Below are 25,051 nucleotides of genomic sequence, written 5' to 3'. Positions count from 1 at the left end.
TTGAAATTTCGCTTTGTTTGCAAACATTGGTCTGTTTATTTTGGTTTCCAATGTTTATTTACATTTTTTTGATTGTTTATTATGGTTTCCAATGTTTATTTACATTTTTTTGGTGTAAACACACTTTATCCTCAAAAATTTTCGAAAATTTGCAGTCAGAATTCCGAAAACTTTGAAATTTCCTTTGTTTCCAAACATTGGTCTGTTTATTTTGGTTTCCAATGTTTATTTACATTTTTTTGGTGTAAACGCACTTTGTTTTGAAAGATTTTCGAAAATTTGGATTTGCAATTCCGAAAATTTTGATATTTTGCTTTGTTTGCCAACATTGGTCTGTTTATTTTGGTTTCCAATTTTTATTGATAAATTTTTTGACTCTTTGTTTTGGTTTTCAATGTTTATTTACATTTTTTTGGTGTAAACACACTTTGTTCTCAAAAATTTTCGAAAATTTGCAATCGGAATCCCGAAAAATTTGAAATTTCGCTTTGTAGGCGTATACATCTGTCTTTGTCGCACACTATCACTCTTCTTGTCTACCGCCTTTATCGTTCTTTCCTTGTCACACACTGTTGCTCTCCTTGTGTAACGCGCCTATATATCTGTCCTTGTCGCACGCTGGTGTTCTCCTTGTCTATCGCGCATATATGTCTGTCCTTGTCGCACGCTGTTGATCTCCTTGTCTATCGCGTCTATATTTCTGTCCTTGTCACACGCTACTGCTCTCTTTGTCTAACGATGCTAGACAAGGAGAGCAACAGTGTGCGACAAGGACATCCTTCGATCTATTGAAAAAATATTCAACTTTTCACATATACGTTTTTTTGGGACAAACCATAGACAGGCAGAAAGCAGGGAACCTCATTTTAAGGAAGCATATAAAAAAGTTCAGAAATCATTCCTCTTAATTAGGTTTTTTCCGTAATTAGTGCGAAATGTCACAAAATGGGCATGGTGGCGCTATCTAGCGGTGACTCGGTGGTACTAATTATTTATAAAAATACTTATTTCTGCATTTTATGGGTCAAATGGGGTATGAAAAGAAAGCTAAGGGTCGAATTAGGGTAATACAATCGCCAAAGTTCACAATTCGTTACGCTAAATTAGGTTTTTTCGCAAATGAAAATTTCTGTTTTACGGAGTAAGAAACACTAGCGCCGCGTTGTGGCAGAACGGTGGAACTAAACGCTCTATGCCCATACAAGAAGAATAATTAATTTCAATTTTCACGCCAGAAATTTGCACTCCACGAGCATATACTTCAATGACAATGCTATCAACTACGTTCGCAAATAAATCTGAATCTAATATTCACTATAGTTTGCTCGAAATTATGCACTCGCTACTGGCAGTACTACTAACGTAAACGAAATTGAAACATTCCTCATAAATGTAAATTACACTTAAACAAAACATAGAACGCAAGCTAAGGGTCTCTAAAATCATAGACGCAACCATAACAGTTCACAAATGATTCCTTTTAATTAATTTCTTCTCGTAATTTGTGGAAAATCAATCACCTGTCAATGTTTAAAGGCGACCGTGGCGCCATCTATTGACTACTCGGTGGTACTAAAAGTTGAAAATTCTGTTTTTAGTACCACCAAGTGGTTAATAGATGGCGCCACGGTCGCCTTTAAACATTAGGTGATTGATTTTCCACAAATTACGAGAAGAAATTAATTAAAAGGAATCATTTGTGAACTGTTATGGTTGCGTCTTTGATGTTAGAGACCCTTAGTTTGTGTTCTATGTTTTGTTTAAGTATAGTTTACGTATATAAGGAATGTTTCAATTTCGTTTATGTTCGTAGTAGTGTCAATAGTGAGTGCATAATTTTGCGCAAATTATAATGAATATTAGATTCAGATTTATTTGCAAACGTTATTGATAACAGTGTCATCGAAATATATGCTCGTGGAGTGCAAATTTGTGGCGTGAAAAATTAAAATTAATCATTTCTCTTATATGGTAATGGAGCGTTTAGTTCCACTGGTCTGCCACAACGTGGCGCTAGTGTTTCTTACCCCGTAAAACAGAGAAATTTTCATAAGCGAAAAAACCTAATTTAGCGGAATGAATTATGAACTTTGGCGATTGTATTACCCTAATTAGATCCTTAGCTTTCTTTTCATACCCCATTTGACCCGTAAAATGCAGAAATAAGTATTTTTATAAATAATTAGTACCACCGAGTCACCGCTAGATGGCGCCACCATGCCCAATTTGTAACATTTCGCACTAATTACGGAAAAAACCTAATTAAGAGGAATGATTTCTGAACTTTTTTATATGCTTCCATAAAATGAGGTTCCCTGCTTTCTGCCTGTCTATGGTTTGTCCCAAAAAAACGTATATGTGAAAAGTTGAATATTTTTTCAATAGATCGAAGGATGTCCTTGTCGCACACTGTTGCTCTCCTTGTCTAGCATCGTTAGACAAAGAGAGCAGTAGCGTGTGACAAGGACAGAAATACAGACGCGATAGACAAGGAGGGTATTGGCGTGCGACAAGGACAGACATATATGCGTGATAGACAAGGAGAGCAGCAGCGTGCAACAAGGACAGAAATATTTGTGTGTTAGACAAGGAAGTCACTTACGTGCGACAAGGACAGACATATAAGCGTGATAGACAAGGAGAGCAGCAGCGTGCGACAAAGGACAGACATATACGCGCGGTAGACAAGGAGAGCGATAGTGTGCGACAAGCAAGAATCTTGAGATTATTGGAGTTGGTATAGTTAAATTCGGTAAGAATATATTTAATTTTATACAAAATATAAAAATAATAATATATCAAATTTTACAATTTGTTTTGCTTCGAGGATTATGAGAGAAATGATTGTAATTATAGAAGATGAGAAACTAATCTTTTTTATAGAAAGATTCATTTATGGTGATTCACTTGATTGCTATTTTATTTTAGTTTAAACGAGTTCAAATATGTTTCATTGCCTCTATGATATTAATATATTGATCGTTTTCAGGAATAGTCAAAAATACGATTTCCACCGAGTCAATCAATCAATCATATAATGTGAATAGGAAAGGATATCAGAAAAAGAGGTCACTGTTACACGGCTCTTTCTGTGTATCGATAATTTTCGACTTATAGTGGATTGTGTCTCGTCCCGCTCCTATTACTAATGCTCCAATTTCCGACTGTCAAATTGAGATGGTCCTACAAAAGCACACCCTTTCCTTCTCAGACGAAAGTAGGTTTGTTTTATCGTATAGATTGTTGCATTAGAGAACCTGCATTTAGTTGCTACTTCCATAACTTTTTTTCTTTCATTATAGAAAGATTACGCTTAAATAAATAAATAAATATACATATATATATAATTTTACAATTTAAATAATTAGTTTTATTTTATTTGTAATTTCGCTGTGCATTGATTATTATAATCTGTAAATATTTACAGTGATTTCTTTCACTATCGAAACATTATTGTTTCTGATTGAAGTTGCAATGAAATAAAATAATTATAGTCTTTAGATTATGATGAATGTAATAGTGATAAATGTTCACTACTCACCACTTCCACTCTTGATTCTCCTTTATAGTGAGCGTGAAAATTCCTTCGAAAAATAACAACAAAATTGGACAACTCAGGTACCAAAACAAAGGATTCTTTTTAAACGTAGTCACTTGCCAAATCGCAATAAAACCATGAGACGCGAATACTAACCGCGTTATTATCGCCTTAATCGTGGCTAAGAACTTGGCCATTTTCACTATATTTGTCACTGTACAATTCCTGTGTTATTGTTTGTCATCAACTGGTCACTTAAACACCCTTTGGTACACTGAGAAATACAAAAAAAAAAACTGATAATTTGAATTTTTCAAAATTCTCGTCTAAATATTAAATGGTTTTATGGAATTCTTTTCCATAACAGTAAAGTAAATAATTATTTTTCGATACATTGAGTGTCGTTTAACTGAAGCTTACTGTATCAGGACTGGAATAAAAGTATAGAAGCCTCAGAAGAGGTTTAGATTTCAAATAATCGCACGCGTGCGCAATAGAGAGATTTTTTTAATTTTCATTCATCTAAAATGCACGTTTATTTGATGAAAAATTAATTATATCATATTTAATTGTGTTTTCTGAAGTCTTTAATCTGTGTAAAAGTAATGTTGTTATAAAATACGATTTTAATCGCAAAAAGCATTTTCTAATTATAAATCGACGAAACAGAATTATTTAAAAGAAAGAAACAAGAAACAAAAGGAATAAAGCGGAAAAGAAAAGAACGGTGAATGTTTACATTACAATTTATTCAATGTATTAAATGTATTAAAATGTTACATTAAAATTGGATTCAAAAGTTTGGACTAGACAAGTGAATTGGCGGCAAGTTACTACGCATGCGCGTTTGGTAACTTTGTTCCGCAGTAGAACGCGAACTTCGTACAGGGTAGGATGTTTGTCATTTCTCTTTTGAATACAGATTACATTTCCCTGTAGAGTACAGTAAATTTATGCACTAAAAACTATCTAAATCAATACTTTTCGCCTTTTTGAAATAATTTCGCGATACTTTTGAATTACACGATTGCTTTCTATCTATATTTCAATCTTTCTCATTTTATATCGAAAGATAAATTAATAATAAGATATAAATAACACTTGAGTATGATTATTTTTATTATTTTTCAAATTTTTACGTAGCAATAGATCACTTTTTCATTAGACAGACTTTTATCATTTAATGCATTAATAATTAAGGTGTAATGAATCTGTTCGAAAGTTATTAATTGTTTTATTCAAGTTTGATTATCCATTTCTCACAAATAAATTTCTTCTAATAACTCTATAAAAATAAAGAATCGCCGGAGAAAGAACTATTCTTCCTCGTTCGATAATATCGAAATGCATTGCTTTCGTCGTTTAATGACTAATTACTTGCCGACGAGAGAGAAAAAAAAAGAAAAGAATAATGAAGTTCAACAGAAATTAACAAGCATCAATATTTTTTTCGTTTTTCTGTAACAGTTTTTACTTGCAAGCGAATGTGACAACTTCTCTCGTGAAATACAAAGAAACTTTATATTTTCCAAGTGACTTTTTTTTATAAAAATCTACCATACATGTTCTTACAATAGATAAAGGAATTCTATTTCAATTAAAAAATTTTCGTTTATTCAGTAGAATAACTCTAGGCTTTATTTCATGAAACCCCTTTTTGTTTTTTTTTTTTTTTTTTTCAATCAATAAATATTTCCATCATCTTCGTAATATCAATATATTCGTAATATTGCGAAAAATATTTGTTTCCTTTATCAATTTTACAAGGGTCCACTACGCGGACCAGAAAAATCGCTTAAACTCAAAATCACATTACTTTTAAAACAGGCTAATTATGATAAATTTATTTGCCCTGTATAATTCACATCAATCTCGCGGTTCATTCAAACACACGTATAATTAGTTGCGCCTCCGTCGTTCGATTCATTCCATTCAAAGCGATTCCAATGCAATCTATTTTTTCCAACCCTTTGTACAGTTTGTTTCTCATTTTTGAAGTCAATATTAACACACGAATATCAAATCCTGATTATTCGTTTTTATATTGTTAAAATGTGGCTAACAGTTTAGTTGTTTTAAATATATATAAAAGAAAATGAACATTAACGTTGTGATATTAATTAAGCATAGTACATTGAAAATGTGTCATGAAAAATTTCTACGTGTGTAAATGATTGAAAGATTTTTCATACGAAGATTAATTTAAAGAAAAACGTCTCAAAGGGTTGAATCATTCTTAAAACAACCACCTGTATATATTTGCATCTGTGCATGTGTGTGTGTATGTGTGTATGTGTGTATGTGTGTGTGTGTGTGTGTGTGTGTCACCAGCGAAGACACGTGAATCGTAATTTTTCATTTCTCAACCGTTTGCCTCTAATGAAGCTACAAAATAATAAATCCGCTATCGTTAATTCTATTTAATTAAGTACAAAACACGTTTCTTTAGTACTTTCGCGTGTTCTACAATCCTGTAGCGTAAAGCATAAAGAAATACGGTAAACGATCGTTTACAACGTACAGGAGGATAGATTGACGATTGTTTTTTTTTTCTTCCGCTTCTTTTTTTCTCGTTTTTTCCTTTTCTTTTCTTCTAAATACACGATATGCATCGAACATTACGCATATTTTCAAAAAACTAAAAAGAATATATATATATATTCATTTATCTGGTATTTCAAATAAGTAAGTCGGATGTTTTTCTTTTTTTTCTTTTTTTTAAGCACCTTTCGACAGTTCGCCACTCGTTCACTTAATTATTTGAAATTCTGTTGCTCTCGCTTGAGTCGTGAGCTTGGATAAACCTAATCTCGAAGAATTCATCGACTATTAATATTTACACAGGAATTAATGCAATAATATGAGTGATATAGGTTGAATATATGAGACTACAGCCATTAATGATTAGAGCAAGTGGAAACTTAAGCCAGTATCATATTGTTTTCTTCTCCACGTTCGCAACATACGAACAGCTGGCAGAACTGATCAGTATCTCGCGTCACAGAAGATCATTGCGAAATAATTCTGATTATTTTCAGTCAAGCTTCTTCCTTAGTAATATCAGCAGCATTCTCGTATTCTCTATTCTCGTAGCTCTGCTGCACGTAGCTTTGAAAAATGCGTTCAAGCAGTCCATCAAATGAATTTCTATTCATTGTCCTGTATTCTTTCGATAGTTTGTCGCGTGTATTAGAACTCCGAGGAAGTGAAAGTAGCAAAAGCCGTGAAGAAAAAAATGACTTGATAAATCTTTTTCCCAAAATTCTCAGATAACGAGAGAACAGCGATTAGCTTCTGACACTTTCCATTCTCTGAACTGACGTCTAAGATTGGTATCCTGAGAAATTTCAATGAATTCTGCCGTGCCGTTCTAATCAGTGATCGAGATCTGAGCAAATCCTATTAATGCCTTGTCGTCTGGCACTTCATTGGCTGCGTGACCAGAATTCTGAAACAATATTGTTCGCGCTTTACTATGTGATCTTCACGACGTTTGCAAAAAAGGTTTGAAGAAGATTTACCAGCGAGAACGTTACTGTCCGTAATTGGCCGGCGCTGTCTATGAGTTTCTGCAAATTCGCAGCTATCACAACGATGTCTTTGCCATCGACCAACCCCGCACCGACTAGCTCTGCCGCGATTCCCTCGGCGGAATCTACTCCGACAGCGAATTCGAATCTGATGTCGTTAAGCTCTCGTTTCTGGTTTCTAAATAAAGAAAAGATCTTCTATTCAATCTCAAATTTCGATCGGAGTAACATTTTTGTTAAATTACTTTGAGAAGAAGGTTAGATTAAAAATTATTGTAGAAGATCAGGAATTGAATAGGAACGTACTCAAATGTATCTTGAAGGATGAAAGGGTTTTCGGGACGACTGCAATAAAAATGTAGCAAGTAAAACAATCGGAAAGAAAAGTAGAAAACTTGAGAGAACTGATATGATCAAACTAAAGGATATAATTTAAAAAAATGTACCGTAATCTTAGCACCAAGTTTATAGGAACATTCTGCTCGGTGGCTTGTACAGCAATGTGACTTCGTGCCGACTTTATTTGTCCGTAAAACTCTTCCTCCGGCTCCTCTTCGGTGCTAGACGCGTTCTCGATCGTGTTAACTGGCAAAGCTTCTTTGCCCTCGTCACCGCTGGACGCACCGCTGTCCTCTTCCTCCGATGACCAAACCCATTCTCCCGTAACTGTTCTGTGCAGACGACCCGACGTGCCAGGTTGTCTTTTCGAAGCCTGGGACAATTACGACAACAATAAAGTACAAATACACACTATAAAATATCGATTTATAAAAATATAACAAAAAAGAAAGAATTATACCTTCTGTACTCGAGTTTCAAGACTAGGACCGCAAGCTACCAAAGTCTGTTGCAAATATTTCTTATCCTTTGCTTTTTTGAAGAACGGATGTTTCAGCAGCTCAGTTGCCGTTGGTCTGTAAAATTATTCTTCTTCAATATTTTTGATCTCTCTCTCTTTTTTTTTTTAATTTTTTAACTCATCAAGGACCAACTTCACGAATTTTGTTACTCGGTCCTCGATGGTTTAATAAAACAATCACCAGTGAAATTAACCTTTTCGTCGGGTCTTTCTGCAAGCAATCGACGATCATTTTCCGGAATGTTTTACCGTAGGCTTTGTACTGATCTTTATCGTCGGCGGCAGTGTCTAAAGTTGGCGGATCGTTCTGCAGGGTCAGCATGAGCACCTTCATTGGCGGGTATTTATGGTATGGGGCTGTGCCGCTAGCCATTTCGATGGCAGTGATGCCAAGTGACCAAATGTCTGCTTTGAAATCGTAGCCATGGTCCTGCAAGGTTATTTACATATCATAATTGATTTTGCAACATACGCATTAAATCGGAACACCAATTTACGGGGTCAAGTCATGCTGCTTATTAACGGTAACATGCTATTTCAATAATATCGAAAAAAAAGGGGATTTTGTAGTTACTAATAAGTAATATATTTGACGCAAATACAATAATTACATGCTGAAGGAAACAGAAATAAATATAAAAGTTTGAAGATCGAATTTTAGAACTTCTTTTAAATAAGTTAGAATAATCTGGTGCGTTATGAAAAAGAAATTAGGCTTTGGGTATTCTGATAAAATAAAGAAATGCAATTTGAACCGAATAGAAAAGGATAAACATGGACATCAAAAAACGCAGGCTAAGAAGTTGTAATGTTACTTTCCTCTCTCACCTGCTCCATGACCTCAGGTGCCATCCAGCAAGGCGTGCCCACGAACGTGTGCCTGACTTTCTGCCTACTTAAATCCCGACCAGTTGCTAGCCAGGCACTGACACCGAAATCGGCTATCTGCACGGTGCCATCTTCTCCTAGTAGGATATTACCGGCTTTTATGTCCCTAATATTATTCTGTCATTAAAATTTGTCTATACATTATCGGAGAATCAAATATATTCACGTCACATTTCATTAGAAACAATTATCCTTCACTCTTAGTATTTTTTTTTTTTTTTTGACTGCTTTAAAACTAGAAACGACAATTAAAAAGTTTCCTTGTAAATAAAAGTGCACTGACTCTGCATGAGCAATGTAAGTCGTTTCATTATTGAATCTTAATTCCTTCCTAAAAGCTGATTATATAATAAGAACTGTACCAGAATTTTTTCTTACAAGCAAGAAAAGTAGAGAAATTAAGCATAAACAGAAATGATTGAATTAATCCATGAAGAACTAATACAGTGGACTTTAAAAGTTAATAAAATTTGGAAGATATGTGAAGAATAATAAGAATTTGAGGAGAATGAGATTTTTTTCGAATTTTGAGCACGACGAGTTAGTTTCTTTTGTATAATTTCGTAACTGTAGCAAGAAATAATATAAAACAGTATACCTGTGTATCTGTCCATTACTATGAAAGTATTCAAGGCCTTTGAGCACTTCTCGCAAGACGGTGGCTATTGTAGCTTCATCGAATACCCCGTGCTTGCAATTCGTAGTTCTGGTTTTGTGTTTGATGATGTCCAGCAAGGATCCACCTTCCAGCAACCTGAGAACGAGCCAAAGTTCTTCCTTCACGACGAACGACGTGTAATACGTGACCACGTTCTCGTGATTGCAGGAGGACATTGCCTGTATTTCTTTCTGTTAACCAAAACGATAGTCTTTTAAATAAATAAATAAATAAATGTTAAATATCTAAATAAAATTTTGCTGATCGGGTATCAACGAAATCCTGATACAATATCGATATATATCAACGGCGAATCATGTTTTCGAACAAATATCAAAATTATCGTCGTTCATGATATTCAATATCTTCAATAATGCAAGCGCAAATGTAATTACAGAGTGTAAATAAATGGATTTGTTGTGTTAAGTGGCGATAACTGTGATAACGCGAATGGTCCACGAAACGAAATTCTGCCCCGATACAATGGTACGTTTATCACATTATCGGGCAATTTTTTTCTAACTCGAGCTTCCCGTAAAAGAAATTACCAGAAGCTCGTCCATGCTTGTGTTCCATTTCTCCAGGTTTATTCTCTTGATCGCACATTTCTCCTGTCGGGGAATGCAAAATGCGGCGTGCACTACGGCAGTTGCGCCAACACCTGAAATACAATATACAATAGAGCATTAAAATTTCTCGGAATAAAACGTACAAATTGAACAAATGTATGTTCGAACAATTATGACGTTATTATACGTCATTGTGTGTCACGTGACGCTGTTATGACGTGACACTGACGCAGAATACGTACTTTTCAAATTAGATCGTTCGTTGCCGAATCTGGATCTTCTTCATAATTTTATGAAATTTATTTATACTCGCACCTTCTTTCTAAATGAAAGACTTTCGCGTCGATATTTTCTTGACAATTATGCAAAAAACATATATATGTATATACAAACCACAATACAATAGAACAATATTGTTCTATTTACATTAATCCTACCTTAAAAGTGACCTCAAAAGACGTTAAAATCGTTGGGACAGCAAGTTATATCAAGTACATTTTTTTAACTGATCTAAACAGCAGAAAAAGAACCGCAATAACGTGCCAGCTATAACCTTCAAACTCTTTCGTTTCAGATAAACATTTATAAATGAAAATAATCTCGAAAAAACTAGGTCGAGTCGGAGGACGATGATCTTATCTACTTTCAGCTTCGCAGCGACTTGCGAACGGCCCAGAGCAGCCGTATATTCCAGACACGAATACGCGTGAAAAAGAATCCGGTGAATCCGTTTCTCCGAGCGAGTTAACTAGGTTAGGACGTATCGAGCACCGGTATACGTAAGAGCGAGTAGGACAACGAGTTTCCAACTGCAGCACGAAAGAGACAGTCGCGTAAACGCGGACTCGAGATTCTCGCTCGCGATGCCGCTCGAGAATCCTCAATCCTTTCCCGCGGTGTTCGTTTTCACCGCGAAAGGCGAGTTCTCAGCTCGGGAAGGGGAATGTTCTGTTACTTAACGAGCCAGGTGACTCTTGACTTAACGTCAGAAGAAACACGAAGTAGCTGTTCGTCCGGAGCGGGCAAGCGTGTGCACCACGTCGGCGACACGCGTAATTCTCGCATGCGTTTCCGCGATGGTGGCGGACGAAGGGAATACCGAGGCCAACGATTACTCACCAATAACCTCTTTCAGCTCGTAGTCGTCCTTGGTGTTCGGCCAGCCCTGCACGACCGTGCTGGTGCTCGAGGACGCCATTTTGTTCGCCAGTGCCGTGCCAAGGCGCGCGTGCTTACTGGTGCCGCGGGCGCTCCGCGCCAGAAGTAACACGCCGCTCTTCAAACGTGTGCTGCCGCTGTTAGGTGTTTTCGGCTCACGTGGACCCCGCTGTTCCGCATCTGCGTGCTGGCGCTCGCTGGTCGCTGCAGGTGCGCTGCTCGAGTTGCTCCGCGGCGGCGTCGACGCGCGGAACGACTTTTGCCTGAAAATACCCGCGGAACACGACGGCAGCACGTCCGGCGAGATTTTCCTGAAAATAGTATTCAAAAACTTTTGCGTAAATTTACAGAAACCTGCTGCAGAGTTTGTTTGATCTTGGAAAAATGTAAGACTCGAGACTCAGGAGCGAGAACTTGCTTCGAACATTTTTCGCTTCTTTTCATTCTTAACCTTTTGTGCTGGAATAATGTGCCACGCACGTCAAGAATTTTTTGGCCCAAAATTGCAATATTTTCTCAGTTTTTAAGTACTATAATTTATTACTTTTCAATAATTTCTATTCAGATTCTATCTATTCTGATATTATACCGACGAGTTCAAAAAGAAAGCGACGAATTATTGTGTACGATTTGGTCACTCGTTATGGTTCGCAATCAGTTGCCAGCGCAAGTGATTAACTCCTGCACTTTTAACTTTCGCACAACAAGGGAAAATTTCGATTGGACTACTGCCAATCCTTGTAAGATTTAAGACTCGGGAATGAGGACATTTTTTTTTTTAAATTCCTGCATGTTTCAGAGGTTCGTTTCCACAAACAATGGAAACGGATTAGGGGGGGAGGGGACCGTGTCGAGGAGCTAGTGACAATATGTTTATTAAGTCTCAATTACGCGCAATTTTGTCAAAATAAATGCGTCGACAGAGCGTCGACGCAACCTACGCAAGCCTTAATCCGATTCATTGGGTCGATTGGTCTTTCTTAGAGAAACTAACAACTCGTGTGATAAATTCTAATTTGGAACGATTTCGCCGACACGACGAGAGCTTTCTTTCTTTCTTTCTGTTTCTCCTTCAATCGTGTTTTAAACGCTATTTAAATGAAAATTTATTCTAAAAAAAAAAAATGTAGAATGACCTTTATTTGAATCAACACATCGCGACAAGTATAATTACGCACTGCAGAAAGTGTATTAAAAAACACTACACACCCTCTTCTTTAATGCACGCTCCCCCCCCCCCCCTTAAATACACGCCAAAATGTAGAGGGGAATTTAAATGTCACTTTCATTGAAACTCGATCGTGTTAACTCGTGGGTGGAACTGAATCAACGAAATTGCACAAATAAAACTAAGCTGCACGATCTATTTTCTTTTTTCTTTTTCTTTCAATTCTGTCGCGACATTTCACCGTCGGGGATCTACTCACATGTAAGTGTCCACAAATAATGGATGAGGATTAGGATTTATCAGTGCAGTCTGCTCTCCGCGGAGTCCGTCACTACTGTTCAACAACAGTTGAAAAGACTTTTTTTTTTTTTTCGGCGAGAGAGAACGAGCGTCGCGTGATACGTGACCGCGATATTAAGGTTAATCCTGGCCCGTCTGTTCCAGTCCGACCATAAACTCGGCACGCTCGCCACGATTAGTAATTGAAGTGCTTTCGTTCGCGGGTATATCGAGAAGCGTGTTGAACAGAGAAAGAGAAGAGACAGACAGACAGACAGACAGACAGAGAGAGAGAGAGAGAGAGAGAGAGAGAGAGAGAGAGAGAGAGAGAGAGAGAGAGAGAGAGAGACAGAGAGAGTCAGAGAAATGAACGGGAAAGAGCAACGACGATGCCAATCGCGACAAAATCAAAGACAAAGATGCGAAATGAAAGGAAGGATAGAAAGGGAGGAGACAAAAAAGAAATCGTGAAATTTGAAGTAGAAAAAAGAGCAGAGAGTTAGCGCGTTTCTATGGAAAAGAAAAGAAGAAGAATAAAATAAAAGAAATTGTATGAAAAATAAAAAAGCAAAATTATTATTAAAAGGAGGAATGAATTGTAATGAATAAATAAATAAATAAATAAATATATATATATATATATATACGAAAAGAAAGAAGAGTGAATATATAATTAGGTAAGAGGGGGGAATTACAAATGTTGAATGTACGGTTCGAGTTATCGGTATCAATATCGGGACGCTGTCAATCGAGGCGATTAAAGAATTCAATTAAATGGTAGGCGATCAAACAACGACGGTACGTTGAGATATTGAATTTTCACTGTTTGCGAAAAGGATCGTGCACCGTATTTGACGATGCCCTTTACTTTTCGAACGACAGATGACCTAGCCCGATTACTATAAAAGAGCTAGACGAAAGTTGATACGGAGCAGTGATCTGCCGTTAACAAGCGTGGCTCTTGTCAAAGCGTGGTTTTCCTCAGAATTAAAAAAAAAAAAAAAAAAAAAAAAAAAAAAAAAAGAGAGAGAGAATTGTCGAAGCGAGGAGGACCGAAGAATTCTGCCGATTATGTACCGATTGTACATTTACACGGTAAGCGTTTTTGCAAAGACTATTTTAAATGTTTCACCTTCGAGGTGTCTCGAAATTAACGGTCTAAATTTAAATGTGAAAACTCGAATTTAAAGACGCGATTTCGAGACGAGCAGGAGGAGAGACGATAATTGCGGCGAGAGAGTAGCGACGAATAGCAAAACGCGAAACGGTCGCACATTCAGCGCGCCCGATCCCATACTGCACGCTGTGGCAGCCAGCCTTTAAACACTTTAATTATCATGGATGTACCACTACGTCATTAAGAAAACTCGCGTTGTTTACCACTGAACAATTAGCACGTCTCTCCCGTGCATCGTTCCGAGTTCGCAACAGCTCGCTCGGAAAGGACGTTAAAACACGCATGTTAATTCGCAGCGCAAATGGCAAATTAAATTTAGCGTTTCCCCAGTTTAAATTTATCGTTCCGTCGTGCCGCTTCAACAGGTGTGCAATCAATCGCCATAATTACAATTCAAACGTTCTAGCTCGCTACTTGGAAATATGGTAATATGGTAAAAATTGTTAGGATCAATTCGTGAAACGTATCCGCTTTAACGATCGCGATCGCGATTTCACGATACGTCTTTTCTTATTGTCGGGACGAGCCTAAAATTCGTTTAATTGACAGCTGGATGATTTCTAATTTATCATTACGATGTTAAATTTATGATTGTGATGTTCGAAGTATTATTACAATCAAATGTGATGTTAAAAGTTGCTAGATTGTTCTCCAATGAGGAGGGCATGGTCACGTGTCCGCGCGCGCAGTGATCCATTATTGTTGACCGAATTGGCCGTCGATTCCTTTGAATTCGACGCAACGCAACGTGCCTTCTGAGACTGCAATTGAAACTGCAATTTGCCAGGCGGGGGCAGGGAGGGTTGATGAAATCCTGAATTGCACGGACGAGAGGAGAATAATGCTGGGCACTCACCTATTTCTGCCGAGTACCAACGTCGTCAAGAACCTGTTGTCTTGGAACTTCAATCGTTCCTCCTCAGGAGATACAGGCGCCGCGGCGCCAAGAGTGCCGGTCTTACGTTGCCTCATGCTGCCCGTAATTCTGTGCACAAACGAACGTCCGTGTTAGACTGGTTGCATACCGCAGGCGTACGCTTCGTACATTTGTACTAACAATTACAATCGCAATTGTAATTAACATTTACACAGTTATGACTAACAATTACAATTACAATTATAACTAACATTTACACATTTACAATTATAACTAACATTTACACATTTACAATTATAACTAACATTTACACATTTACAATTATAACTAACATTTACACAATTATAATTACAACTAACATTTACACAATTATAACTAACTAACATTTACACAATTATAACTAACTAACAGTTACAATTATAACTAACATTTACACAATTATAATTACAACTAACATTTACACAATTATAACTAACTAACAATTACAATTACAATTATAACTAACTAACAATTACAATTATAACTAACAATTACAAGTTACTTCTGTCTAAGTAAATGGACAGAACACAGCAATATTCGTCCACAATAATGGAATCACATTTTACTTTAACTTTAAACTCCATATCAATTTAAGATATACCTATCTGAACATTTTCATCGTAATTCTTTTCCAGACCATTTCTCATTCCTTTGCAAAAGGAATTTGTTACAAATGTACAAATGTTTAGATACCAGGGATACTGAATTACTGAATATTTCCCTAATGAGGCTGACGATGCATTTAGTTCCAATTCACTGTCTTCATCGAGCATATTCTCTGAACTTCCTCCCACTTGGCTTGGACATAGTTGAATATCATTTCTTTTTGAATTTCCATCACTAAACGTGTAGCTTCTTAATTTTCGTGAAAGATCATTCGTAACTAGCAATGCCTTTCCTGTCCTGATAATATATTATATTTGTGTTCGTCCAGAACGCAGGTTGAGGTCCCCGGGCTGTCAGCGTGTGGAATATTTCTAAATTGGCGGTCAGTCGATTGTCACCTAAATACCTAAATGGGATAATTGGAGTTGGATTGGCCTTACCAGCTATTTTTAGCCGGCATCAAGGGGTAGCCCCTATCTTGCTACCTAAAAATAATCTGAATAGGGACTAGGGAGCTTTGGCTGTTTTTTCAGGCCTGTTTGGCCCTAAGGAATTTTTTAAACATATCCCAATACCAATAAATCTTCCGCAATATTCGAAATTTCCATTAGATAGTGAATCAAGATTGGAACCAAACAGCCACATTTGTACAGCTATTGAATATTCGTACACGTCATTCGCGACCTGCTAACAAGATTAAATCCGTCATCGCGAAAATATCTCAACAGCATGATCTAATTGTCTCTTTAAAATCTGTGTTCGCATTCTTTCTTAATATAGTTATACACAAACGTTCTCACAACGGAAACTTTTATTCGGGTAGAAAAAGAAATAAAAAAAAAGAATACTGTCACACAGAAGTGCTAACTGGACTGACATTCTTTGATTATACATCAAATATTTAGGAAGAGCAAACATTATAGAAAAGGAAAGATACTGCAAAATTATTTGCACAAACAAAGACTACCTTTAGCAAATTGAGTTATTGATAAAAAAAATCAGAGGTATTACCGACAATATGTTGCAAATCATTCCAATGGGTCTAAATTCAAAAATACAGGCGGATAGCGACACATATGTACAATATGTGTACGTACGAGAGACAGAAATGAAGAAATAAAAATTTGAGAGAATCACGCGACATGAATGTAGGCAGAGCGTCACGCCGGCTATAAACTTAAATTAAAGTCACTGTTCTGCTCAGGAAATGAAACTTTTTAACCCAAATAAGACGCTGTTTCGTGCAAGAAATTCCATCTCGTGCTTCGAAACAGTCGCGAGAGACAAAAGGGAAAGAAATTTTCTTCACAAATGTGAAGAAAAAAAGCTGAACGACTTTTCGAAAACTTCGTAAAAATTGATTTCGAAAATTTTCGATCTGGAGAATTTGCAACGTGAGAGAAGGCTGAAGACTAATCGAAAGGAAGATATAGGTTCCGATCTTGCAAAGTGAAAAACAGAATGATTAGACCACTTGCGGCCTCATGACTGCCAATGTGGAGCAAATAACGTATTGAAACTGGCGGTAAACACGTCACGTAGAACGTTTGATGAAATTCTGGTCGCTCCTTGCCTCCCGGGACAAGAAGAATCTAATTGATCTCCTAAATTAACGAGTCTAATGGCCTCCTCCCTGCTAATCGTTCCCGTTTACGAGCCGCGTCCCGTATTCACAATTTCGTGTTACGAATCGCGTGCCAACCGGTTTCTCTTACTATTCCAACTCGTCGACGTTCAACGACTGAAATTGCACGGTTTTTCAATTGAAAAAATGCGCCATTAGCGCGCACCGTTCCCCTGGTTGATACGAAAAAACGGTAAAATTTACACATTCAAATGAACGTCTTCTTCCATTCTCAAATTCATTTCAATATCAGTTGATTCTCTAATTGATGTACTGCAGCAAGTTTAATTAAATGGAACGTTCAACCATGAGAGTTCGAGGTGGCAGTACAAAGAATATTAAGAAATGTAAATTAGAGGCTAATACGCTTCGCAGACTCCCAGTAAACAAGACGACTGTCCACGAGAAATGCCCAGCAAAAATTGTTCGAGACAGGTCGACACTTGTGCCGATCCTTGTCAATATTATCAAAAAGAGCACATGTGTTTGTGTTTAATTTTTCCTTTGACAGCAGTTACGTGAACGCTCATTCTGCTGTGTTCTCTATCGTGTCGCAATTGATGATAGACGGGCATATATTCTTTGGTGTACGGGCAGCCACTTCGCAGGAACGACTGAAAATGTCATGGATTTAGAGAAAAGAAAATGAAGAATTCGAGGCAAAACGTTGTCACAATACTGTCTCACGTACGTCGTGATTTTCTAGATGCCGCGTGAAACGACTTTGCATTAAGATCAAGTCAAGTGGTTCACAACAATCTGATGATTTTAAATTAGACGACCCGAGTGCTTCCATTTATTTTCTCTCTGTTCGTTCGAAATTTCTCAGTTCTGCACGAATACGTATACGAGTAAGCGAAATTTCCCCCAGATGTTCGAGATCCAAGAAATATTTCGAGTGACCAACTGTTCAAGTTTTGTCTAACGGCGTTCATCAACGGAACCTTTGCTCAGGAGGCCGAGGGTCAATTGGTTATTAACTCAGACAGCAGTAACGGCTATTAAACCGTTTCATTGTCATGAAAATTGCCGCAAAAAAAAAAGTGAGGAAATCACGTTCTTGCACGAATCATCTCAAAAACCAGAATGTTAATAATGTAACAATCAAAATTGTAGACTGCCGTTTGATGTCTTCATAAGGGTATCAAGTATTCCTCTCTTCGCTTTAGAATTCCATGAATTCTGACGTAACATTTTACATAATACTTGCTTCACCGAATCCTAATGCTACTTTATGTCAATCAACATACGTTTTACATATTTCACATTGATCTACTTGTTCAGAGAATTTTACCAAAGAGAGGATCAACGCTAGAATTACCAATGATTAAAGTATAGAATTCGTAGCAAAGAAATCAAAACTAAAGCTATGCACTTTTCGTTCATATACTACTTTACAGAGAAAATCATTCAATATTACTGTGTAATAGAAAATTTTTCTAAAAAACGATATATTTTCTATTGTAACTTATCCTGACACTTTCGTCGCAACCAATAATCCATGATCCTTCAATCACATTCAAGAGCAAACACTTCAGACAACTTCTCAGAAGCTCCAAGCAAATAGTTCCAACAATTGCCAATTTTTCCATTCACAACCAATAATGCTGGCTCGAAGCATGAACTGTCATTCGATTTCCATTGCCAGTTTGTCCTCCATAGTTGGTCAGTGAACAAACATCAAAGCATACGGAGAAGAGAAAGAACTCAGGAGCTTATCTGAAATTATCTCTTATCTCTTATCTTGTATGTCTCTCACCTGCCGGACGTTGACTTCACGGATCCATTCGCGTACAGGTCGGCTGCCATGTCAATCGCGCTGATCCTCTTGCATCTCCCCCCACTTGGACACGTGTTTGTTCCAGAAGAAGCTGTCGGTACAAACCGGCGTCGCCGGCTGCTCTAGAGCAGCCAGAAAAAAGGATCAGTTTCACTGGCAACGGTCAACCTTGGCCGAGTTTGTTCTCACTGGACCAGCGAGCCGGTCCCAAAGCACGATCACGTCTCTGGACAATCTTGCAGGAACCGTCATGTCGATATATTCTCAACGATTACAGTAGACGCCCTTTTCACTATGTATTCTTGTTGAGAGGAAAGTTGAGACAAAGCTGAGACGAAGCACACGTTGGATGAACGCAATTCGTTGGATACTGGAACGCAGAATTACAAAAACGTCACTGCTGGCAGAGATGCAGTCGGATCATCCTAAGTTCGTCGTCGACTGAACTATGTCAGACGGGGGCACTGTCAATTGGATAACTACCTACCACACACCGACGTGCCACCGCGTGGAGAATACGCTTGATAGCGGTTCGAGCTGATGACCTCCCCTGGCCTCCCCTCCTGAAAGTGTTAATTCGCTTTTAATTTTGGTCACTTGATGATCATCACTTTGGTTTCGATCGTAGAACACCTTGAAGTGTTAAGGCTGTTGTTGAATCAGGCTTTGACAAAAATTATCGAAGGAGGGGAGCTTGAAGGATTCTTATTTTTTTGGACCTTGAATCATCAGACTGTGGATGGATTTTAGTGCATTTGTCAAGAATTTAAAAGTGGAAGATTACTCGGAAAGCACGCGATGTGTAAAAATACATCCTAAAAATATAAAATACCCAAAATATAATGTAGCATTTGCAGTATTTAATGATTCTGACCTTTTTTTTTTTTTTTGGTCAGTGATTTTATTTGAAGAAAAATTGTTTGAGAAAGGAAATTACCTTGTTATCGAGTTTATTAGTTTTCGATATTAGTTCGACGGAATGTTTCGTTATTCCCAAATTATTCCTCTGTTTTTGCTAGGTGAATACTATTCCACAGTCAATTGAAAGGCAGAGCCACAGAGATCGGCACGGGGAAGACCAATTTATATCGTGCGACGCGAAGCACGTCAGCTCAATCACGATCGACCTTGCTGACCGGTTCATACTCTGTTTTTCGCGGGAGTATCATCGTCTTTAGAGATTCGTCAATACGCCACACTGATTTCTGACATCACCAACCAATTGATCACGAGACTAGCTCGATTAATCCTCCGTTAAGTTTCAATTAGTGATTTTCATTGAACACAACTTTATCATGCTGTTGCTCTTGCCATAATTGAACTGAATTAATTTCATGCAACGTTAATCCTTCCTAAAATTTCATTGGATGTAGTATTTCAGAAAGGCGATTCATGTTTGAATTAAAATGATAAAAAAACGATGATACCACGGGTCCTTAATGATATTTCGTGACGTCATCGTTAAAATTCAAGCATCGACGGAGGTCTCAGTCAGAGTTAGAGACCCATCAAACTTGATAAAGCATAAATCGTATGCAGAGGGTTCTGCCAAGTGGGAATGGAAGTGGAGTGAATCGGTCGTTTAATAATGTAGCAACTGACAAAACGCTAGAACGATCGTCGATTATCAATGGCTCGTTTTTCGCAGCTTTGATCCTCTAGCTTTGTAACATTTCCCTCTATTACGACAGCCAAAATATCTTACTATATCGGTATTTGTAACTAATTCTTCCATTATGCGATTCGTAATTTCTGCAATATATCCTTTTTGATTTAATTCATGCTTGAAGATTATTGATCTCTTGATTTAAAGTTGCAAGAGGTTTGTTTGTGAAAAATTCATAAAAAATACGTAGCTGTATAATTTAGAAACTTTTCCTTTTCAGTTAGCGATTATGGCAGTGTCAGGGCAAGTGACCTACGACCTTTGCAAAAAATGTAACAGAAGTTACCACGACTTGAGAAATATGTATGAAAGGAACTTGATACAGAATGTTTTCCATCTACCTGAAGAAGATCACACTGAGAAACTTGAGAAGAGGCAATGGCTCTTCAATCGGGACAATAGAAATTCATTGCCTGTCAGTCGTGATGTATCCAAAAAAAAGAAATAAATGAAAAGCGAAATTTAACATTTTGCACTTTGTCTGTAGGAGTATCATAGTTTATGCGAAACTGTAACGGAAACAGTGCAACTAGACGATTCCGAGTACGAGTATCAACCGCCTCTTTATCATGAGGTTTACTGTAAAAGTAACGCTTTGCTAGACAGCCTTCAACGCGCCAATCCATCGAAGCAGGTAGATTGAAAAATAAAAAGAAAATCTTGAGCAAAATTACCTACGATTTAGAATATTTGAGTAGAGAATACTATAGTTGGTAAGTTAGGCGTTCCTCGGGAATCCAGAACCTGAAAGAGAAACAACTCTTTTACTTTGATAGTCATAAAATTTAAATAAAATTGTACGTGTTGATTGAAGTTAATTTAGTTAGTATTTTAATATTATACTAGGTTTCTATGATAATTTCTATATTACGTTCTATAAATTAATAGTTGTATCTTGTGAATACAATAGCATAAAATGTTGATATTTACCAATAAGTAAGTTTTGGAAGATCTCTATAGAAACTGCAGATCTCTTGTTTCTTTTTTTTGCATTAAGTGGAGTATATTTATTTCAGAAATGCGTATATAATGGTTTTCATTGCGTGCAAAGAAGTAGAACTTTGATATTGGTAAGGCGACGATGGGAAAACGAGTGTTGGGAACCTTTTGTCAAACAAATTCCCAGTGGTTGTGACTGTATGTGGCCAAAATCTGTCCTCGGAGATATAACTAAACATTATTAATCACCAATAGTCTTTTACATCATATTGCATCAGAGAAATTAACAATTAAGAAGTGAAAATTCTTTATTAAATTTTAAACGATTGAATATTTAGTGGTGCAAAAAAGATCTGGTACAGAATCATTATGTATATTATCAAATATATATAAATTTGTAATCTATATTCGTTTTATCGAAGTTGTTTATTTCCTTGTTCATGCGACTGTTTGTGAATGTCCGTGTGAATGTTTAGCAAAATAAAAAAGATTTTTTACTCTTCTCATCTAGAATTTATTCCAATAAATCTATTTAATAAAAATAGAACAGGAAGATAAAACTTTTCTTTTCATACGACATATACATCATTTCCACGCGTTCGCTTTGTGCTTTGGCAGAAAATTAAATCCTTCAGGTACTTTTCCTAGTAACATTTCTCTGAAAATGAAATCTAAGTTAAACAAAGCAATTGTATTAAATATGCGATGGTAAATGAAAATATTTTACGATAATTTAATCCAGTCTGCAGAGTTTGAACTAGCCATTAGCGTTTCCATGTCGTCGCGACCTCTGTAAAATGGTGGTCTCTCGTTGATCCTTTGCGGTGGTCTTTCTAATATTCCAACAGGAATATACCTATAATTAAAAATAATATTTAATAATTTATGTAAATATATATACATAATAATTAATTAATGTTTCGAAGTTACCTATGCAAAAAAGATATCCATTCCAACATAAATCTCCTTGTCGTCTCAACGCCACGAGTATCCGAGCCCCAATGTTCAAGGCCATAATTGGCATATTTTCTCAAGATCTCAAATCTTTCTGAACTTGAAATATCAATTAACTTTTTCTCTTTTATTTCGGTGAATATCCATGGTTTTATTAATGCCCCACGTCCTATGGTGATCCCATATACAGAAGGATATGTGTTCCGAACTCTTTGATAATCGTCATACGATAAAATGTCTCCATTCCCAAATACTGGAACAGGATCTGCCGCTTTTGCGCATTTTTCTATGTAATTCCAATCGGCTAATTTCGTATATCTTTGCTCGCGTGATCTTCCATGAACCTACATTAATTTTCAATTAATAGTTAATATTTTTCAATACAATTTCCTGAGATTTTAAAACAGCAGGTTTCAAAATGTAATTAACTTACTCACAGTAATCATGGACACACCCCAATTAACAAACTTTGGCATTAAAGTATGTGCAATAGGTTTGTCCATATAAACGCCTGTCCTAGTTTTTACAGTTAAAGGTATACTCATAACTTGGCTAACAGATTTTACAACAGTTTCTAGAACATTCAGTCGGTTCAGCATACCGCTGCCTCCTCCTTGTCTATAAATTAAATCTATAGGACAGCCAAGATTCAAATCAATGAAATCAACATCGATTTCTTCATTCAGCAACTGTGCACATCTTGTTAATACTCCCGGGTTGTTCCCGCAAAGCTGTACACCAAAGATATCTTCTGACTCGTGCCTTTTCACCAGCGCCCACTCTTCATGAGCTCCTTGCAGTATCTTCGGTGCCAAAGCCATTTCTCCGCAAGTTATATCTGCTCCGTATTCTTTACAAATTCTTCTAAACGGCAGATTGCCCACTGTAGTCAACGAACTTAACAGTATCTTATTTTTCCAATCAACCTTTTTCTTCTCCAAGTACCTACATTTGATCAAATCGTAATCTTCAACAGGGCCAAGTTTTTTTGTTGTATTCTGAGTCTCGATGGTCTCGTTTTTAGATTCATTAATAGAAGTATCTAATACTGGACTGTCTTTTATCTCCAATTTATCTTTATTCGAGAGTTTGTCAATTTGTTCAACATTTTTTATCCCTAAGTCTTGTTTAATATTTTCTAATCTTGGTTCTGCTGTAACGTTTTTTACCTCTATCTTGTTGCTAGATGGCCCGTTCGCCTTAACAATGTTTTCAGCTTTAGAAAAATTATACTTGTGTTTCCTTAATCGAGTCTGAATATCTTTAGTCAAGTAATTCTTTGTAGAAGGTGGCCTTTTCGCGAATTCCTCCAGTTTCTCATTGTCAATGATATTCAAACCTTCCTCGGTCAAATGTTTGGAACCCATTCTGCAAGTAATGCCTCTGGGGCACCTACCAGTAAGCTCGAAGATGCAACATTCGTCAGCAATGTCATCTGGCTTGATTTTCAAATATTCAACTCTGTCGTGCAGGAATATGCATTGACTATTATCGCATTTCTTTTCGAGTTCGTTCACTGCTTGATCCGCTATCCTGGGGCACAGATTCAATTTGCTCTGTGTCTTAAATGGCGGAGGCCTTGCTTTGTTTTGCCCCCTGTGCTTTTCCTTCTTATTGTCATATTTGATTTTTTTGGACGGCGGTTCGTCCAATGCAGAAGTGTCACCACTTAAATGTCTAATACGATCTTCCAGTATAAACCTGCAATAATTTTATCATTTACACGTTAATGAAAAATCCTTGCCGTCAAGGAAGATGATAAATCATTTAAGAAAATACTGCAATGTAATTAATACTTTTATCACAGTTTTACATTATTCGACTAAAAGGTTTGTATTGTGACAGAACGCCATGTGGCTCGACTAGATTGAGGTTGAGTTAGGTGATATTCGTAATAAAACGCGATAATTTTGCAAAAATCGAACGTTTTTATCAAAAATGGCAATAATCACTTACTCTTCTTTGATCAAACAGACACCTTTTTGTTTGTCATCGCCATAGTCGAACGAATAATCTTCCGCACATTTGTCGCTGCAATCTGCCATTTCAAACGAGCAGATTGAGGTTAACTTAGGTTATTTTTGCAATGAAACGCGATAATTTTGCAAGACTCGAACGTTTCTAACAAAAAATGATAATAATCGTTTACTTTTTTTTGATTAAGTAAACGCCCTTTTCTTTGTCATCGCTACAGTTCACGACAAACAATCTTCTGCACGTTTCTCGCTGCAAACTACTATTTCAAACGAGTCGATCGCGCGAATAAACTGCGAGAGATCGACCAACCTCGGTCGAGACGAAGTATCTGTGCCTCCGAGAAATATTATTAATCGATGACTGCATCGAGAAAGATATTTAATCGAATTCGAATAATTTTATTTCATGAATTTTTACCACGGTCCATTTTTCAGTATATTGTTGCAGAACGATCTTCTTCCCAAACTATTATTGCAGTTCAAAATCAAATTTACAGAGTGAAATTTTTCACTCTTACGTAATTGAAGAGCTAGCCAGTGAATTCTTCAGCTTACTGAGTTTGTCGAGTTTCATCCACTCAATTGAATTTCTATCTAACAATTAAGTCGAGACATTGGCCACTTGTTGCAAATAATTTTTCCATAACGCAAGTAATTACGTTTTCATGTGATGAAACAAAGGATCGTAAAACGTTCGAAATATGATTGGCAGTCGTTTCTTGGAACAAAGGAAATAATTAATTTCGTTCAACAGTTGCGTTCATTT

The 25,051-nt window shown here is 36.8% G+C and overlaps 4 protein-coding genes and 2 long non-coding RNA genes across 15 annotated transcripts in view; 3 read left to right on the top strand and 3 right to left on the bottom strand.

Moving 5' to 3' along the window:
• The window catches only part of LOC122527179 (transmembrane protein 26), an 8,280-nt gene extending 4,457 nt beyond the window's left edge, over window positions 1-3,823 (bottom strand). Inside the window, exon 1 of the mRNA XM_043651141.1 lies at window positions 3,542-3,823. Coding sequence (XP_043507076.1) covers window positions 3,542-3,735 — 194 coding nt within the window. The 5' untranslated portion in view covers window positions 3,736-3,823. The remainder of the gene's footprint in view (window positions 1-3,541) is intronic.
• Window positions 1-9,882, top strand: part of LOC122527182 — an 11,795-nt gene extending 1,913 nt beyond the window's left edge. Inside the window, exons 2-3 of the long non-coding RNA XR_006306304.1 lie at window positions 7,451-7,454; window positions 9,873-9,882. This is a non-coding gene — a long non-coding RNA (uncharacterized LOC122527182). The remainder of the gene's footprint in view (window positions 1-7,450; window positions 7,455-9,872) is intronic.
• Window positions 2,387-3,655, top strand: LOC122527181. The gene is made up of 3 exons (XR_006306303.1): window positions 2,387-2,752; window positions 2,990-3,217; window positions 3,570-3,655. It is a non-coding gene; the product is annotated as an uncharacterized LOC122527181 (long non-coding RNA).
• Window positions 4,749-19,321, bottom strand: LOC122527173 (serine/threonine-protein kinase OSR1-like). Of its 2 annotated transcripts, XM_043651122.1 has the most exons (12): window positions 19,238-19,321; window positions 18,730-19,120; window positions 14,681-14,809; window positions 11,162-11,511; window positions 10,022-10,134; window positions 9,414-9,664; window positions 8,747-8,921; window positions 8,122-8,357; window positions 7,868-7,982; window positions 7,515-7,780; window positions 7,060-7,246; window positions 4,749-6,986 (listed from the first exon to the last, which is right to left on the bottom strand). In XM_043651122.1, the coding sequence occupies exons 2-12, from the start codon at window positions 18,777-18,779 to the stop codon at window positions 6,909-6,911; spliced, it is 1,950 nt and encodes a 649-aa protein (XP_043507057.1). In that variant the 5' UTR covers window positions 18,780-19,120; window positions 19,238-19,321; the 3' UTR covers window positions 4,749-6,908. The 2 variants fall into 2 exon arrangements, with proteins under 2 accessions (XP_043507057.1, XP_043507058.1); XM_043651123.1 differs by lacking the exon at window positions 19,238-19,321 and having other exon boundaries at window positions 8,756-8,921; window positions 18,730-19,207.
• Window positions 13,568-21,759, top strand: LOC122527177. 9 transcript variants are annotated; one of them, XM_043651131.1, is made up of 4 exons: window positions 13,568-13,742; window positions 20,637-20,831; window positions 20,904-21,050; window positions 21,433-21,759. In XM_043651131.1, the coding sequence occupies exons 1-4, from the start codon at window positions 13,719-13,721 to the stop codon at window positions 21,598-21,600; spliced, it is 534 nt and encodes a 177-aa protein (XP_043507066.1). In that variant the 5' UTR covers window positions 13,568-13,718; the 3' UTR covers window positions 21,601-21,759. The 9 variants fall into 9 exon arrangements, with proteins under 9 accessions (XP_043507066.1, XP_043507073.1, XP_043507075.1 ...); XM_043651138.1 differs by lacking the exon at window positions 13,568-13,742 and adding an exon at window positions 13,785-14,189; XM_043651140.1 differs by lacking the exon at window positions 13,568-13,742 and adding an exon at window positions 14,777-14,840.
• On the bottom strand, window positions 21,717-24,615 carry LOC122527174 (tRNA-dihydrouridine(47) synthase [NAD(P)(+)]-like). Its single transcript, XM_043651124.1, has 5 exons — window positions 24,266-24,615; window positions 22,747-24,010; window positions 22,286-22,653; window positions 22,083-22,211; window positions 21,717-22,013 (listed from the first exon to the last, which is right to left on the bottom strand). The coding sequence occupies exons 1-5, from the start codon at window positions 24,352-24,354 to the stop codon at window positions 21,941-21,943; spliced, it is 1,923 nt and encodes a 640-aa protein (XP_043507059.1). The 5' UTR covers window positions 24,355-24,615; the 3' UTR covers window positions 21,717-21,940.
• Between the last annotated feature and the right edge of the window lie 436 nt (window positions 24,616-25,051).

The sequence above is a fragment of the Frieseomelitta varia genome, unplaced genomic scaffold (assembly GCF_011392965.1).
Source record: "Frieseomelitta varia isolate USP_RPSP 00005682 unplaced genomic scaffold, Fvar_1.2 scaffold_212, whole genome shotgun sequence".
In the NCBI taxonomy this organism is placed as follows: Eukaryota; Metazoa; Arthropoda; class Insecta; order Hymenoptera; family Apidae; genus Frieseomelitta; species Frieseomelitta varia.
Note: the sequence above shows the minus strand (reverse complement) of the source record. Positions and strands in the feature narration are given on the sequence as shown.

Bases quoted from the DNA above. Each gene is read 5' to 3' on its own strand.
- LOC122527177 (XM_043651131.1), top strand. From the start codon at position 13,719: ATGTACCGATTGTACATTTACACG. The intron at 13,743-20,636 runs GTAAGCGTTTTT...TTTCCTTTTCAG, and splicing joins ACCGATTGTACATTTACACG to TTAGCGATTATGGCAGTGTC. The intron at 21,051-21,432 runs GTAGATTGAAAA...TATTTATTTCAG, and splicing joins GCGCCAATCCATCGAAGCAG to AAATGCGTATATAATGGTTT.
- LOC122527174 (XM_043651124.1), bottom strand. From the start codon at position 24,354: ATGGCAGATTGCAGCGACAAATGTGCGGAAGATTATTCGTTCGACTAT. The intron at 24,011-24,265 runs GTAAGTGATTAT...AAATTATTGCAG, and splicing joins GTCTGTTTGATCAAAGAAGA to GTTTATACTGGAAGATCGTA. The intron at 22,654-22,746 runs GTGAGTAAGTTA...AAATTAATGTAG, and splicing joins GGGGTGTGTCCATGATTACT to GTTCATGGAAGATCACGCGA.
- LOC122527173 (XM_043651122.1), bottom strand. From the start codon at position 18,779: ATGGCAGCCGACCTGTACGCGAATGGATCCGTGAAGTCAACGTCCGGC. The intron at 9,665-10,021 runs GTAATTTCTTTT...TTTGGTTAACAG, and splicing joins CAAGCATGGACGAGCTTCTG to AAAGAAATACAGGCAATGTC. The intron at 8,922-9,413 runs GTATACTGTTTT...GAATAATATTAG, and splicing joins AGTAATGGACAGATACACAG to GGACATAAAAGCCGGTAATA.